General features: G+C 40.4%; 1 protein-coding gene across 5 annotated transcripts in view; it reads right to left on the bottom strand.

Moving 5' to 3' along the window:
* LRRC28 (leucine rich repeat containing 28) overlaps positions 1–18,052 on the bottom strand; it is a 70,046-nt gene that overhangs the window by 41,870 nt on the left and 10,124 nt on the right. For 4 of the 5 annotated variants that reach the window (XM_053912544.1, XM_071219452.1, XM_053912545.1 and 1 more), the window contains 3 exons: positions 16,537–16,577; positions 12,089–12,126; positions 11,189–11,326 (listed from right to left, as the gene is read on the bottom strand). In XM_053912544.1, the coding sequence (XP_053768519.1) occupies positions 11,189–11,326; positions 12,089–12,126; positions 16,537–16,577 (217 nt within the window). The remainder of the gene's footprint in view (positions 1–11,188; positions 11,327–12,088; positions 12,127–16,536; positions 16,578–18,052) is intronic. The other variant, XM_071219453.1, reaches the window with a different exon arrangement.

Genomic DNA, 18,052 nt, shown 5'->3' on the forward strand with positions numbered 1-18,052 from the left:
TCTTTAAGGTATTGGGAGAATTTTAGTTCTATTAATACCTGAATAATATTTTTCTTATACACATTTTATTATATATTGATAAATTTCAAAGTAGCATTTCTTTTACTTTAGTTCTATGAAAGAATTTAATTAAATGAATGTCTACTATAAAATCTACATTTTATATGGATGAAATGTATTTAAATGCCAGAATTTATAAATTATGGAAAATTAAATAATAAAGTTTGAATGTTATAATAGGCCCCCCAAAACTTCTCAAACATTTCTAAAAAGAAAAATAAAACAACAACTTCCCAACCTTTAGCAATACAGAAATTCATTCGTATTTATAAAAAAGCCATACAGAGAGAAGACCCCTTCCACTAACCACCCTAACTGTTTGGTATCCTTTCATCTAATATTGATGTCACATATGTATGACATTGAAATGTACTTAGGTGATTTGGTGTGAGTCAAAACCGAGGGCCTTTACCTTCTTGTTGCTCAGCTGCCACCACCAAGATCTGGCCCTCTGTGAACAGCGGGGGGAGCAGGCCCATGGGGGATGGGACAGACACAGTCCCCCTCGGGCTCATTCTGTCCATTCTTCATCTCTCCATCTCAGGAGAATGCAGGCCATGCCACCTGGCCCCCACTCCTTCACTGCCTCTGTATTATTGGTAAGAGACCTAGTGTTGTGGAAGGCACAATAAAATTAGAGAAGCCAGCTGAAAGTTCTGAGTTCCACAGATGTAGGCAAGAAACAGACTGAGTGATCAGAAATTATACTGAATAGCAGAGCAATCCACACAGGTCGCTTTGACACAAGGCCCCCCATTCTATCTCTATCTTCTTATTGGTACCACATATATAGGAACCTATGTACACAGATAAAAGGCCCAAAATGAGAAAAATTAAATTTTCTTTAGTTGTAAAAAAGAATCAATGAAATTTGATTTTTTTTTCAAAATAAATTTGGAAAAGAACAAAGTGGAAGGAATTATACTGCCTCTCTTCAAAACTCCCCATAAAGCTGCAGTAACCAGGCCAATGGGCATCGCCATGAGGACAGACAGACAGAAACACCAATGGGAACAGAACATTGGAAATGAACCCATGTGTTTATGGTCGGCCAACTAGTGTTCCACGAAGAAAGCATGAATGGTCTTTCAACAGACTGTGTTGGAAAAACTGAATATCCCATATCTAAAAATATCTTAACCCATCACTCACATTGCACACAATAATTAACTTGAAATGAATCACAGGAGTAAATGTAATAGATAATTTTATATAAGAAAATATAGGAAAATAAATTTTGTAATCCTAGGTTTGGCAAATGGTCCTTAAGTAAGACATCAACAGCATGACCCATAGAATAAGAAACGGATACATTGGGCTTCATCTAAATTTAAAACTTTTGCTCTCCAAATGATAGATATTCAAGTTTCCCTCACTTAGCATTCCAAGGGGCTTTAAGAACTATGACCTTCCAATAAAGCAGCAGCCTATCAAATTAATGTCACTTGGTCCCTAGGTCCCCGTTTCCTTATCCAATGCAGTAGCTAGACTTTAAGTGGATGGCTTCTGATATTCCTTCTACCACTAAAATCCGACATCCTTGAATTTGTACTAAATCTAATGAGTTTGATTTTGTGAAGGACACAGAATGACAACCTTGCAAATTTGCTTTCTGTTGCTAAAAGACATGGCATGACAGGGTATGAAGGCTTTCATACTACGTTTATTACATAAATGTTGATTCTTTAAAAAAAAGAATAGTAGAAAGTATTAAACAAAGAACTGTGATGTCAACTATGTGGGGGTGGTGGAGAGGAGCTTGGTAACACCCATATCAAACTAAATTTTGTTTAATTACTTCTATTACATCAACCCCTGGCAAATCATAAAGCTCTTCATTCACTAAAACAATCATTAACTTCAAAATTACTTGCAGAATAGACAATCTGATTTAAGTTAAAACTGTTAACAGATTAAAACATAATTTACAGATGAAGTAAGCAGCAAGCATGTTCAAATAACATATGAAGAAATAAATGTTTTACATATTAAAGGCACTACTTTTAAAAAAAGATTATATTTATTTATTTTTAGAGAGAAAGGAAGGGAGGGAGAAAGAGAGGCAGAGAAACATCAATGTGTGGTTGCCTCTTGTGCGCCCCTTACTGAAGACCTGGCCTGCAACCCAGACATGTGCCCTGACTGGGAATTGAACCAGCGACCCTTTGGTTCGCAGGCCAGCGCTCAATCCACTGAGCCACACCAGCCAGGGCTGAAGGCACTACTTTTTAAGAAATACTTACTTCAGCACAAGCCCTATATATATCCTGCCAGTTAATTCTTCATCACAATAATATAGTTTGACATGAAATTATAATTTTCTGATCATGCCACAATACCTCTAAAATACAGCAAGCTGATTTAGATCCAAAAATAACAATTAAATCTCTGAATTCTCATTAATAGGTTGTGTCTAAAAAAATACACTTTATAAGCTTTCAAGAAAATTAACTTCAAAAGATTAAGAACACCATATTCATTTTTTAAATACTCCTAATTCCTGGTATTCATGATAAACCAACAAACTTCTATCGTGGCAACCACAACATTTTTTGCCAATTATTTAAATGAAGGATTTTAATGGGGGAGGTTGTTCATCAAATCTGTGATTTAGAAAGAGAACCCTGGAGGAAGTGTGTATGACAGACGAGATGGATACGTTTCAGAGATAATATAACAGAAAATATCCAAACCTGAGTCCTTTGCTCCTGAACACCACTCATAGTTCAGTCCCACCCTTTGCTCATGAAGTCTCCTTAAATCCTCTTCCACTGACCTCAGGGCTCTCTTTATGGCTCCCATAGGGCACCAAGCTGTTACTAGACCATGGTGCAGAAAGTTCATTGTATACGGAAAGCGAAGAGGAACAGCCCTGCATGTGAGGTGAGCCTGGAAGAATACCCCTGAAGATTTCAAACTGGATCTCTGCTGCTACGATGGCAGTGCTTTGAAACCTTGCCACAGAGGACTGGCCCATGCCTCAGTCGGTAGTACGACTGATGGGAAAGGCTTTGTAGGGGTGAAGGATGAACTTTTCTCCTTTAGCCTTTTTAAAAACGTATCACCACAATGAACTTCTGTTTTTCAGACATTTGGCAAGTTTTCCTTCACGCCTTTTCTAAAGAGGAGTATTTTCTGTATATATTGGACCCTGACTGAGAAGGATGCGTGGTCCAGAAGACAAAACTTTTCTTCTCTTAGAAGACTCTGAATGGCCATTTATACTCTAAGACATTTGCCCAGTTTTCAAAGCTGGGAAAAGTTTGTACATAAAGTGTTAAAGTTTTAGCTCTGTTTGTAATCAGACTTTACAATGTGTAATAGCATCAATAGTAAAAATATTTTTTTCTGAGAAATCTGTGTTTTATCTAATCTAGTATATACCAAGATTATTTTTTGTAAAAATATACATTAAAAAAATCTGTTACTATGAAGTCACTAATATATATTTAACGACAGTATAAAGTCACTTTAATAATAAAGCACTGTGTACTACAGAGATGTTAATAAAGGAACCTTAGGTCTATAAGAGACATTGAAAGAATAGGTTTTGAATACGGGTTTAGGACTCTGGTAAACAATCTATTCACTTATTCAGTGGCCAGGTAGCAAGCTGAGGGTGGGTAGATCATTAGATTTTTACCTCCTTCAATTGGCAGATGGTCATCTTTATTGCTCCACGCTGTGCTGAGATGACTGCTAACACGCCAATACTTCTTTCTCTATCCTTTCTGTCTCGTCTCTTCTTCAGAAGTACACAGTTTAAAATATTAGCCAATCAAATATTACCATCAAAGCTCTTTTGACATCTGGGCCTAGATTTTGTCTGCCTTCATCATCCCCACATCACATGATACTTTGAACCAAAAAATAATTGTGGTTTTTTTTAAGATTTTATTTATTTATTTGTAGAAAGAGGGGAAGGGACAGAGAAAGATAGGGGGAGAAACATCAGTTTGTGGTTGCACTCGCACGCCCCCTACTGGGGACCTGGCCTGCAACCCAGGCATGTGCCCTGACTGGGAATCCAACCGGATACCCTTTGGTTTGGAGGTTGGCGTTCAATCCACTGAGCCACGCCAGCCAGGGCACCAAGTTATTGCTATATATAGATCAGGTAGTAAGCGCCTGGTCATGCAGACAGCCCCACAAAATAGGAAAGGCCCATTTCTCTGTACTGCAGCCCATACATATGTAGCTTGGTGACACCAGAAGGATGCTCTGTTAGCGATTAATTATTCAGCATCCCTTTTAGAGAGAAGGGTGCTAGTTAGCTACTGTGTCAGCACTGATGTGGCATCAGTGAAAAGCTGAGGCTCCGTAGGAGGGTAAATGACCTGAATTACTTCAGTATCTGCCCAAGAAGGCAATAGGGGGTGAAGAGTCCTGACAACTTGGGGGAGAGGTATCATAAGCCCCTTTGTGTTCGGAGGATTCAAAAAGGGAGCTGCTCCAGTTTCCCTTTGAGATGATCACTGAGAGGCTGGTACAATGGAAGAGGTAACAACAAAACCAGGACTGAGCCAGCATACCTGGGGCTACCCAGCATTATGAGAAACTGCAATCCCAGGACTGCTAATGTGAGCACCTGTCTCACAGCCACAGGTCAGGGTCAGCACCTGGGAAGATGCACTGCAGCCTGTGATGTTAGCGGGCAGAGTATGCCAAGGGAGTCTCACCAGATGGGGTAGTAAGCAACAGGGGAAGCCCTTGAGTGACCGGCTCTGGGTCCTTCTGTGTCCTGTGTAGGAAGGGGCGGGTCTACTCCCTCCCTTCGCCCTAGACCAATGAGACAGAGCTTTCCCAGCAACTTATTGGCAACAGAACAGACCGGAGAAGAGATGCTAAATTTCATTTCAATAAAGCAACAGAGACTCCAGTGGAGGACAAATAAATTTTAAGAAAAAAATAATAAACTTAACCATAATCGAAGCCTGTTAGAGACGATTCAAGCTAGTTACACGTAGTCTGTTTTTACTGTGTTTGTGCACGCTTTTCCATTCAAGTGCAAGGTAGAGTGCTTCATGTTTTTAATTTGGGCTGAAAACCCTTCCTTTTTTGGTAACCAAAACGGCTTTTCAAGGATACAAGCATTTCAGAAAAATAGGCTGATTTATATGCCAGATGTAAGCAACGTCTTTCTGACTCCTGGTTACACTTTGTTTGTTACTAAAACTTCTCTTGGGGGAGCTCACAGTTTATAGTAAGTCACAAAAGCATCAGGCTTCTCTTGACTATCACAGGTTAGCTGGCTTTTCTGACTCTTCTTATGTCTATTGTCCTTTGTGGCTTTTGCCAAGGGTGAATCACAAAGTGTTTAGCAAGTAGCTCTGCACCAATGGAAATCTTTCCCCAATGATCTTTTACTTATAAGTGCATGATATTTCTCTTTATAATAGACAAGGTAATTTTACTGAAGTTAGAAAAAAGTCGTCTCTGGAAGGAAATGAGTTTACATGTGTTCTACAACAAATAATGTTACAGTTTTCGGTACTGGAAGTAGGAGAAGGCAATGTATAAATGTGTAAGTGGCATGTAACTTACCTATACAAAATAATGTGAGCAAATAATCAAATGAAAAATCAAAAAAGAAATCAAAGAGCATAGAATAGGACATCCCAGTTCCACATGTGACAGGGTGGGGGATGCCAGGCTTGCCTCCCACCAAAGCACAGCAATAAAACTACTCAAAAATACAGGAGGCAACTGTTTTCAAGCAATGGACAGGAAACGCAGGCCCTGGACCCTTGAAATACAGGAAGCATAAGTGATGAGCCCCGTGTTGGACAAGGCTTTCTGCCAAGGGGCACCTTCTGGGCCACAGCATGGGAAAGTGGGACCCAAGCAGAGCTCAGCAGTGGTGGGTGAGGCAGCTGGAAACTGCAGGGCAGGGTACCGAAGAGGAAAAAGCTGTGAGGGAGTGAGAAGGGGCTTAATAAGTAGCATATTGGGGAGCACAAAAGAACTTCATGAACTAGAAGACATATCAACAGATATCATCCAACCTTTAGGTTAGGAGAAAAAAATTAAAAAAAACAAAGCCTCAGTGACCCGTGAAAAAATACCAAATGATCTAATGTGTATAACTGGAGTCCCATTAAGAGAGGAAATGGAGCAGAGAAATATTTAAAGAAATAATGACAGAAAACTTCCCAATTTGGGAATCAAAACCAAAAAACCCAGTAGGATAAATATTTTTTAAATCCTACATTGTGGCAAATCATCAAATGATAACAGCAAAGATGAAGAGAAAAATTTTAAAGTAGCCATTGAAAAAGATATTATGTACAAGAAACCTACATCGAATTCAGAAAGTGACAAGCCAATTGTAAAAGAGAAGAGCTCCCCCGCTGTTTCCACCCCCTACCGGAATAGAGGACAAGGATTCTGCTACAGACAAGCCTTCAGGAGAAACCAGTCTCCATACAATGGTCCCTTTTTTTCTGATTGCATCTTATCTCCATCCCCCTGCACAAGCTCAGTCCTTTTCCCCTCCTCACTTTAGCCTTTTTTATGCTGTCCATTCATTTCCAAATGGCGAAAGCTATAGTCTTTTAAAAAATGCTTCTGCCCTTTAACCTTTCTAATTGTTTAATACCCTATTCTGAAAGAGTTGCAATTTCCTGCTTCTATCATCTGTCTGTCATCTGACTCAGTTTTATATCCTTTAATCTTTTTGTCTCAGGTAGAAGAGCTCCATTCAACATCTCTTAGAATTCAGATATTGTAGCAGTAAATTTCCCTCACCTTTTGTTTGTTTGGTGAAGCTTCTTACCTATAAAATGTTATTAACCATGGTTACCCCCAATACATTTAATTAGAAAGCAAACAGATAAAGAAACCAGGCTTACTGGTTTCAAAGTTCTCACACCACAGACCGTGACTTCAGTAATTTGATGGAGAAGACTGTCTTAGGGAGCAATGATTATTTATTGATCTTGGGCCCAAGTCCGGCCCACACTGTTAAGTTAGCCTATCCATCAAGCTGCGGTCTGTGGACCAAATCGGGAAGATGCTAAAACAGGTGGACCACACACGCCTGCAGCCCGTGCTGCAGGATGCCTGCTAGTGATTAACTCTGAGTGGTGAGCTCCACACCGTCATCCCAGTGTTCTCTGACCAGTGCCCACGGCCAGCATCTCTATCTCTGGAGCTGAGGCCTTCGAACTGCACAGCCAGTGGCTCTGTCCACGTGCATAGGAGCCGCGTGCTGGAAGAACCAGGGAGTTCATGGCCTCCCTCCCAGCCACACAACTCCCAACCAATAACGTTTGGGAGTTGACGTTTAAATGCTCCCTTCCATTCTCCCAGCACTCGAGCAGAGTGATCCTGAGGGATGTGCTTCTTGTAAGGTTAGGCTCCGGCTGCCCGTTGTGGTGGCTGGTGAAGACTGTCAGAGCGTGCTACCCCCAAACATGCCACTGTGGCATGTCGATTATTTTGATTTAAAGGCACTGAAAACCAGGAGACGCAAGAAGGGCACTCTGACCTTCCCTTTCCTTCCTGAAAGCAAGAGATAAAAGTCCCTTGCAGAAGGAGCACTCCCTGTACCAGGTGGAAGACATTCTTACCACCAGGGATGGGAATCGAGGCCGAGGGGAATACGTACACACAAACCTCATTAAACTGTCCTTTCTCTTCCTAGTCATTTTCCCAGTTCACTAGCCTGGCCCCAGCCCCTTAGACTTACCACGATTTACCACTCTTTGTCCATCTAGTATATAAGCTTTTGGCTCCAACTGCTTCTTTGGGCCTTCACTTTTCTTATGAAGGCTCTGTGCACATGTAAAAATATTAAATAAACTTTATATATTTTTGTCCAGTTAATTTGGCTCATGTCAATTTTCTTAGGCCCAGCTGAAGACCCTAAGGGGAGAGGGGAGACACGTTGCCCCCCTACGCTGGCTTAATAACATACTCCTTAGAGCCTGCCTTCACATTCCTATATCCCATCACCAGTCCATACCCATGTTTCTGCGCCTTCCAAGAAACTACTACTTGCAGTCGGGAAACAAATAAAAAAGACATCTAATAGAAAAGGTGCAAAGTATATTCTAAAAAAGTAAACAAGTGACAGAATGAACTACCCACCCATAATAGTGATCATGCCATTGCTCAACCTGGACTTCCCACTCTCTCCAAGAGCTTCTGCAGCCTCAAAGGATAAGGGTTAAGTAAACAGGAGAGTTCAGTATAAAATTAACCCCACACCCCAGATAGGCCCCAGATAGGCCTTTGGGGCAGCTCTGCTACACGGACTTATATTGGTGGCAATGCACAGAAGCCAACTAGAGCAAGCTGAAGCACAAAGCCTACGGGCCTTAAGAATAGCACGGGTGAGTGGGAAGCAAAGAAAACGCAGAAAGTCTTTGCTTCCATCTTCTCTCTGTGATCTGCTTCATCTTTCTTTTTTTTCCATTCCCCAATCTCCAAGGCTGTTGCCAGCACCTCCCGAGGCTACAAGGTCTTGTGCGGTACCCCAGAGAGAAAGACTGATTTTCTTTTTCTGCCCCTCTGCTCTCTTTTTTCCCCTTTGACAGTCTATTCCAAAATCCCACCACCACCAAAAAAATGACCCTGCTCAGGAAAGGCAGCTATGCCAGGGCAAATCAGTTGTGGAGAGAAAGCAATGTCCCAGGGCAGGAAAAGGGCACTGTGCTCCAATCCTGCAGAACGAGGGAAAGGAGCATTCCCAGAGAACGGGTGTGGGCAGACAAGCCAACACAACGAGGCATGTGAGCTATGGATCCACCTGAGAAACTGAGAAAGACACTGGACCTCCTTCACGGCGATGTAGCCACGTGACAGACACCAAAACGCACCCAACGGAGGGCATCCGTGACACCCCTGCAGTCCGTTCTCAGGCCCCAGTTTCAAAACCCTCCCTGTGCACAAGGTCCTTCTATTTTAACCGTTTCAATCTTTGCAAAGGCGCTCTAACATATTTCAAGTTTTAGAAACTGACTTTGATCTCACATGCAAAGGGTACTCAGCTACAACAAAGACGCACAATGAAACGTTAGGTCTTTCAAGGAAACGTGACACGTAAGAGGTCTCCATGTGACGGCATGGACCAGGGAGAAGGGCGGTCAGTCGGACAGCAGCCGGCGTCTGTTGTCATCCAGTGGAGGCAGTGTGGCCGCCCCTCACATGTCTTTCACTATAATTAAAACACACTTCCGTAGTACGTGCCCCAACATGATCAAACATTTGAGGCACACCTAGCCCCTCAAATTATAACACTGAAACTACTTCATAAAGAGATGTGTAAAGTGAATCAAACAATTCAAAGACTTAGTCCATTGCTATTCATGGTGGCCTAGAAAGTAAAAAAAATCTATTATGTGGCTCAATCAAAAGTTTCTATTCAGAATACATTGCTATTACTGCCTATGATTCTACTCAAAGCAAGCAAAACCGAACACGGACAACAGAAATAAGCAAAGGAAATAAAGTCAAGAGTACATGCCACAAATCTGTGACGCAACAGCTGAGACAAGTTAAAAATTACAAGGAAGTCGTCAGGAAGCCTGTGCCCGTCCCTGGTGACCAGGAAGTGGTCACTGCTATCGGCCGCACCTCCTCAATGTCTGAGAGTATATAATGGAAGGAAATGCCACATTCTCCCACCAAGTGTCGTACGTTACAGGAAAAGAGCATAATGGAATCCACAGAACAATGGTCCAACAGAGAATTATATTCTCACATGTTATTGAAACATACACACAAGGGCTTACCAAGTCAGGATTATATCCGTGCATCTTGATTCTACAGTATATCTTTCTAAGTTTCATATGTGAAACTATGAAAATTTAAAGTGTTATTTAAGGAGACATTTTCTAGGTAATTTCCAAAAGAGAATCTAATATCCTGAATATCTGAATGTATAAACTTGACCAAACTAGAATGACGAAACATCATTGAGCCTAATTAATACAATAAGCTCTAAAGGAAAGACCATATTCCTATACCATATTGAAAATTCTCATATTAACTGGAGTTGGAAAAAGACAGACATTATATGAGATTAAAAAATTACTATGCTAGTATCATTTTTGTAAATATTGAAACTATATGTAAAAGCCAGCACATAAAGTCTAAAAATTAATCAAGAAATGTATTATGTACACTTGTATTCATCAAGAAATGTCCGTGCTTGAAAAAATTTGGAGAAAGTATTCTTTAGACCATAAAGACACATTAGAGACTGTTTCATTCATGGATTTAACACGCGTAGCTTTTTACATTCTCACAGGACCACAAAGCTCCATGACAGGTAGCACTTTGTGATTTCGGTTGTCACACATTTCCCTTGGATGCACTCAGAGTCTGGGTGTTTTCCTGAAAGAGCTATTAAATAGAAATGACCCCAGCCAATGTGACATCCGTGTGTTCCTCTGCTCTTTCTTGATGCATGGGAACTTTCATGTGATACATGAAAGTGTTTTTTAAATTTAAGTCATATTGTTCCTTTTTTAAAATATAGGAAGCGACATATGACAGCAGCACGTGTAGCCTCACAGAGGGCCTCAAGATGTCCCTCACACGAAAGTCCAAGGAGTAACGGTCTCCCAGAGAATGCGGCATTTGCGTGCTGTCTGCAGGAGCATCACACCTAGTAGAAAGCTCAGCAGGCAAAACTGATACTGTGGGGACCAAACTTAAACTGTGCTACTCAACTCAGAGTATGGTTTCTTAGTAACTCAAAGCCGATGGACATCCATTACCCCACTAGAGAAGGAGAGAAAACACTGTGTATCTGCCTTTTCGATACTCCAACGATCAGATCATGCCAAGTCCACCCAACTTCTCTGCTGTGAAATTCAGAACCGAACTTCAGGACTGAAGTGGGTGTTTGTACAAATTATTCTGCCCGAGCAGCATCTGAAGCCTGGGGCACAGCTGTGGTGATTCTTGCTCCAAAACATAAATGCCAGCTTTTCACATTTGCACCAGGAAAAGACTCTTTGCCACATTTCCCCCATTATTCCTTAGTGTCCTATTCAAACAAATGGACAATCACATACAAATGTATCCGAAGCCCACTGCCGAGCCACGCCGTGAGAAATGTGAATAAAAACAGGTCTGTAAGGGATGAGGGGCTACTGTGGGCCCGGACGCTGATTACCTGGAGGTAGGAATTGCAGTTGGTTGTTAGCTAGTCGAAGATGACGTAAAGCTCTCAGACGACCGATTTCTGGGCAAACAATTTCTAAGGCATTGTCACTAAGATCCAAACACTGGAGTTTTACAAGGGACCCAATGGCTTCAAAGAGAAGAGAAGGGTGAAGACAAAATCAGTCTGACCCACGTGTTACGTCAAATCTTCAATGCAAGCCCTCCAAGTTACAATGCACCTGTGCTTTGCCGTGTATAATGCGCACCCATGTTTTACATGCTAATTCTGTACCTATGTAGGTTATCTATTTATATATATACTACCCATGTACAATGTGCACCCTTATTTTCCCCTCAAAAATGTGGGCAAAAAAGTGGGCATTATATACAGCAAAATATGGTAGTTAATAGCACCATCTCAGTTGCTCACAAAACAATAAAAACATACATAGAATTAAATTTTATGGAATTGATAAGACTTCTACCACAACATAATAGAATAAGTTAAAAAAAGAGCACAAATGCAAAAATTTAAAACAATGTAAAATATTGCTTGAATAAATAAATAGTTCACAAAACAATATATAAGTCATTTTTAATCTAACCAAAATTCTTAACTGGATTTGTTGAATTTAGACCTTATTTTATTATTTACCTGGCAACAATGTATCTAATAATAATTTATCGAATCATAATAACCACTTTGGACTTTTTATTTAATTATAATTCTTAACTGGATTTACTAATTAGGGGAGAATATTTGAAACAAATAAATTTAAGGTACTTTATAATTAAAATTCACTAATGCACCAACCAAAATAGGTTTAAAGAGACTATCTGTCCTACTATTAGGAAGGAAAGCTTAAACTACGGTGTCTCCTAACTGAAAACTGGAAGCGTGCTTACTTACCTTCCGGAACCACAACAATGCTATTTGAATGAAGGTACCTGGGGAAAAGACCAAAAAGAAAAGCTGTTATAATTCTGCTACAAAGTGGGTTTGTAAAATGCTCACTTAGAAATGTATCAAATACAAAGGGACCAAACTTTCTTTCACACCTTACTCAAAGTACATAACACAAAATACGGGGCCATCACACATAACTCATAACACATTGAAAATGATATCTTATGCTAGAATTGCAAACATTAAAACTATTTATTGACTTAGTTGCTATTTTTAAATAAAAGATACACAATAGGAAAATTATGAGGTATTTTTTCCACTTTATAAAACAAATGACTAGTTAGCTTCTCTACTTCATTTTAAATTATTCAGGTTTTCAGAAACACAGTTATTGTGTAAAGAAAAACCAGCACTATTGTGTAAAGGAAACATGTAACTTTTAGCTTCAAATAGATTATCTAATAGATAATTTCATCAAAGATATTTCCATGCAGCAAGCATGCTTCCTAAGATACAAGAATTCTGGAGAGATTTAACGCTTATCATGTATAGCAGAAATGATCAACCATCAAGGTACAAAATTTATTTCACAGCAAAAGGAATTTCACAAACATGAATCATATTCTTTTCTTAAAAAAAAAAAAAAATTTACCAGGGCTGACAAGTCCAGGCACGCCTAAATACAGAACCCTTTTCCCACTGAAGTATCTTTAGCACACTCTGGTGGCGATTTTGTGCAATCAGAGCAGCCAACTAACCATGCAGAGCAAAATAATAATGACCACCAGAGATTATGTAGTACAAATTTTTAAAATAAATTTGTATCATTGATTCCGAGACAAGAAAAGTAGATTTTGATACTTTACTTTCAAACCTATCATTTTATTTGTTGCATCCTATAAATCAATCTTCATAAAGTGTTTTTAAATAGTATTTTGAAGTATTCTTCTAGATTTTTAAGTCTGGTATCAAATGTTAAAATGTCAATAATGCAGAATAGGAAAGATAGACAAGTAATACATTTAAGAAGATTTTTCTATGCTGGATTAAATTAATTTTATAGTAGATATTAACCTGCTGGGTCTAACACAATTTAAACAATTAAACAATTCCATGATATATTTTATTCCTTGTTTTGTGTATAGAAAATGATTCCACATCTTAAAATCAATATTCCTTAAACATTAATTTTAGGGGGAAGTACTTCACTTTACAATTCTTTAGGCCAAAACACTAAATGCTGCTTAAAAAGAGACACCAGGCCCAAAATGGAGTTGCTTGTGCTGAGACCACGTCACCAAACCCAAACTGAGACTCAGAACTTAACCTAATTGCAGTTTCAGCCTCTCCCAGGACTGTAATCGTTTCCAGTCAGTCTGGAACTTCCTGGCCAGCACAACCAGGCACTCTGACTGACCGGCCCCTGCTGCCTCCCAGAGCCAGGTGACCTTGGCTGAAACAAGGCCTTCTTTGCTAAATCACTTCCTTTTCCCATCCTCTTCCTGCCTTTAAAAGCCTTTCCTTCTCTACAGCTCTTCTCGTGTCTGTCTGCTGGAGGAGATGCTGCCCGGTTCATGAATTTTTGAATCAAGTCAATTTGACCTTTAAATTTATTCAGTGGAATTTTGGTTTCCAGCAGTATAAATCAGTGTGCACACACGTGTGTGCACACACACACAAATATACACATGGTGCATTTGTTACACAAAAGCCAGAGTGCCTAGACACCAAAATAATGAGAAAACCGATGCTCAGAATGCCACCAAATACGTGCTTCAGCTCAAGAACTGCTTATAAAAAAAGAACCTTAAAGTGTCCAAATCAAAATGTGACTTAAGCGTTCACTTGTAATTGAAATCAAAAAGCATTTTCCAGCATAATAGATGTATTGCACTATTATGAAGATGTAGTATACAATAGCAGAAACTGTTCCCAACCCTGCCTACATATTAGAATCATAGGGGGCCTTCAAAATATCGGTGCTCAACACCTTCTGTACCACCCCGACTTCTCAAGTCGTCCTGATGTGCGACTGGCTGAGAATCATTGCTGGCAGAGTGGATCATAGAGCAGGCTCTGGGGCCAGGCTGCCTGCCCCTTTATAGCGCTGTGACGAGGGGAAAAAATTTAACCTCTCATTTTCTTCATCTAGAGAAGCAGATGGTAACAGCACCTATTATAACACAGGGATGTTGTAAAAATTCAATGAGTCAATACATGCAAAGTTCTCAAGAACAGAGTTCCATAAGTGCTATTGTTATTGTTATAATTATTAGTTATCAGTAGACAGTTGTAATCCTAAGCTTAGCAATTTCAGTCATCTCTCTGTACTTAACTTTTTAAATTCCAGAGTGGTGGCAATGTTGGTGTTTCAGGGTAACTATTGTTTATTATGCGCTTCCACTCACGTAATGCAGGCACCCTCATTCTTTGCTGGGGGGAATGCGAGCCAGTGCAGCCGCTTTGGAATATACTTTGAGAGGGGCTTTTGTAAAAATTAAATATAGACATTACTTAATAGTAATATGCCGATGTCAGTTTCTTTGTTTTAACAACTGTACCATGGAATTGGAAGATGTTAAAAACGGTTGGAGACATATACTGGAACTCAATGAACTATCTTTACAGCTTTTTTGTGAATATAAAATTGTTCCAAAATAAAAAGGTTAAGTTTTTGTTAAATGCCAAAGAAACAGCACTTCTACTTCCAGTCATAATGGAATAACAGGGGCCAGATTTACCCAGCTGCTATAAGCAACAAGAAAAGAGGACAGAACAAATGAAACAATTACTTTCAAATATTGACAACAGGTAACCAGGACTAAGTTCCCTGAAAGGAAGGAGACAAGTGAGGTGAGCCATACAATCCTTAGCTTCCTGCTGGGGGCAAACTGCGGGCGATGGAATAGGAAAGGGCTCCTACCCAAAGTATGGGGTCTCAGAGTTCAGGGAAACGGGGGCAGCTAGAAATGGTGGAGAAAAGCTCTGGAGACAAGGTGCCACCAAGAAAGATAAATAAACCCCCAGAAATTTAAATAAGGGATTATTTGATCTGAGCTAACTTCAAAATACTCTTCAGCCACAACGCAACTGAAAGGTTATCAGGTAAATGGCCCACTGAGCTCAGACAGGGCTAGAAGGCATTCAAGTTCTCAGCAGAAGGGATGCCCAGTCCTTGATGGCCAGGTGGGGTACCCCCAGGAGGTCCTAGCAAGCCTAGATCCTTAGTAATAGGACAAAACTACCCCTAGAGTAGAGGTTACTCTACACCTGTCCTAACAAAGTGTAAAGTCAAGCCACACAAGGATGAAACTTAACTGCAAATGACCACACGCTGGAACGAAGCACAGTGAAGAAGGAAGACGGCAAGGTCTAGACACTCAACAACAACGTAAAATGTATAGGGTCCAGCAACCAATCAGAGAGTATGAGACGTGCCAAGAATCAGAAAAATGTGACAAAAACTGACAATAAAAGCAAGTCAACATAAATAGACCCTGTATGACACAGATGATGGAATAGCAAGCAAGGGCATTAAAACAGCTATAATAACTACATTCAGGTATTTAAAGGAAAATAGGAACATCATGAGAGAAATGGTAAGGTGTAAAAAAGAACTAAATAGAACTTCTATAGATCAAAACTTCACTGGGTGGGCCCCGGCTGGTGTGGCTCAGTGGATTGAGTGCAGGCCTGAGAACCAAAGGGTCGCTGGTTCAATTCCCAGTCACAGCACATGCCTGGGTTGCAAGCAACGTCCCCAGTAGGGGGTGTGCAAGGGGCAACCACACACTGATGTTTCTCTCCCTCTCTTTCTCCCTCCCTTCCCCTCTCTCTAAAAATAAACAAATAAAATCTTAAAAAAACCAAAACACTTCACTGGGTGGGATTAACAGCAGATTAGACACTGAAAAAGAAAATATTACTGACCCTGAAGACAGAGAAATACAATTTGTCCAAAATGAAGCACATAGAGGTAAAGTCGATGCACTAAAAACCAAAGTGGTAAACACATTATTGATCATGAAGATAACCATAAAAAGAACTGAAAGAAATGAAGCACTGAGGACGCAGGCAAGGGGGTTTTTACTCTATATTTTAAGTCTTGTATAGTGTTTGACTGTCCAAATCAAGTATCACATGTGGTGGTAGTAACAATAATACATTTTCCCAATTCCATGGACTCTCCAGAATGATTCTGTGACAGAGACACTGGCTCAGAAAAACTGTAAATACCTTTCATCATCTTCATTACCTTGAAGCGAGGTCACGAAAACACAAATTTAAATGGTTAGAATACTTTAAAATACGTTTGGGTTTAGCAGAACCACAGGCCCACCGTGACCATGATGCTCAAAAATAGTAATACATTAAAATGATATTTCCTATTATTTCAAATAACTTAGAATTATTTTCATTCACATTAAAAAAACAAGAATAAACACACTCACAGTTCCACCAGGTTTGGAAGCTTCTGAGCAAGGTTTTCTGGCTGCAAATTAAAAACTCAGAATTAAATTTTATTTTTGAAAAATATATAAACATCTCTAAATAGCTTAAACAGAAACCATTAACTTTTATAGAGCTGTAAATTTTGAGAAAATAATCAATCAGGTCTGGATTTATGTTTATATAGACCATGCAATTTAAATTTATGAATTTGAACACTTCAAATCAATGTCCTCTGGAGAAACTGGAAGCCTAGTACTCCAGGGCCATGGAAGAAATAAAAGTCACGGGCCATCCCCAAAGCTAGGAGAAAGGACGGATTCTCCGTCAGTGCCCTGAGAAGGAACTAGCCTCTGCCCACCTCCTGAACGGGAATTCTGGCCTCCAAAACTGTGAGAATACGTTTCTGTTGTTTCAAGCCACCCAGCCTGTGCACTATGTTATAGCGGCCCTAGGGAACTAACCCTAACCCCCACAAAACACTCCAACTGTGTCCTTCAGAAGAAAGTGGGGAAATGCCCAGGGGCCAGAAACCAAGACCTAACTAAGCTCAGAATGATCAGCAGAAGCTGGAGCTCAGGTGGCCCACGGGAACATCACACCGGCCACAGGTCCTAAGGTTGCAGAGCAGTGGTGGGGTATGGCAGGAAGAGGAACAGCCCATTGGGAGGAGACAAAGGGAGGGGGGCCAGGTCCCTCATGCAGTCAGAACCCTGCCAAGACTGGCCTTTCCATGAACATAACCCAGACAAATCCCACTCAGAGACTGCAGCAGGCTCCCCTCTGCTGGAGGCCCTGAGAATGAGGAAAGGCCCCGTAAATAATTGGTGACAGCCTAGGTCAACACACATAGTCGCGTGCACAGGGTTCGAATTTATAGGAACACAAAGACATGAGTCGTTAAGACGGAAGGGGCACACTGACTCAGTGGTAATTGTTTTAAATCTACCTTCAAACATATTGTAAGGTATGCTAGGTACCAATAACGACGAGTCCGGAATGACTATTAAGGAAAAATTACTCCTGACCTGAGTCCTAAAAGACAAATGCAAATATCAGAGATTGCAATGGAGCAAGGAGGAGGATAGCCTTTCTAGGCACAAGAAGCAGTATATGAAAAGAAGGGATAGAGGGAGGGAGGGAGGGAACGAGGGAGGGGGAAAGGAAGAGAGGAGGAAGAGGAAGAGGAGGAACAGGAGGAGGAAAAGAAGTAGTGAGGTATGTTTGGAAAATTGCAAATACAATGTACTCTGTTGTAACTCCCAAAACTCCTGTAATAAAAACAATCGCGTCAACAGAAAAAAGCGTCAGCGGCTGGAAAGTTTTAGGTTCGTAACTGTACCTTTCCTACAGAAACTTTGAACAGTGACCGCCACTAGGAGAAGGGCCAGGGTTGCAATCCTCCATCTGCTTCTGTATCATTTAAATTTTGAACAATGAGCATGTGCCCTTTATAACTGAAAATGTCAAAAAAATCAAATTTAAAAATTGTAGGACAGACAGTATGTAACTTGCTAC

The sequence above is a fragment of the Desmodus rotundus genome, chromosome 10, assembly GCF_022682495.2.
Source record: "Desmodus rotundus isolate HL8 chromosome 10, HLdesRot8A.1, whole genome shotgun sequence".
NCBI classification, from domain to species: Eukaryota; Metazoa; Chordata; class Mammalia; order Chiroptera; family Phyllostomidae; genus Desmodus; species Desmodus rotundus.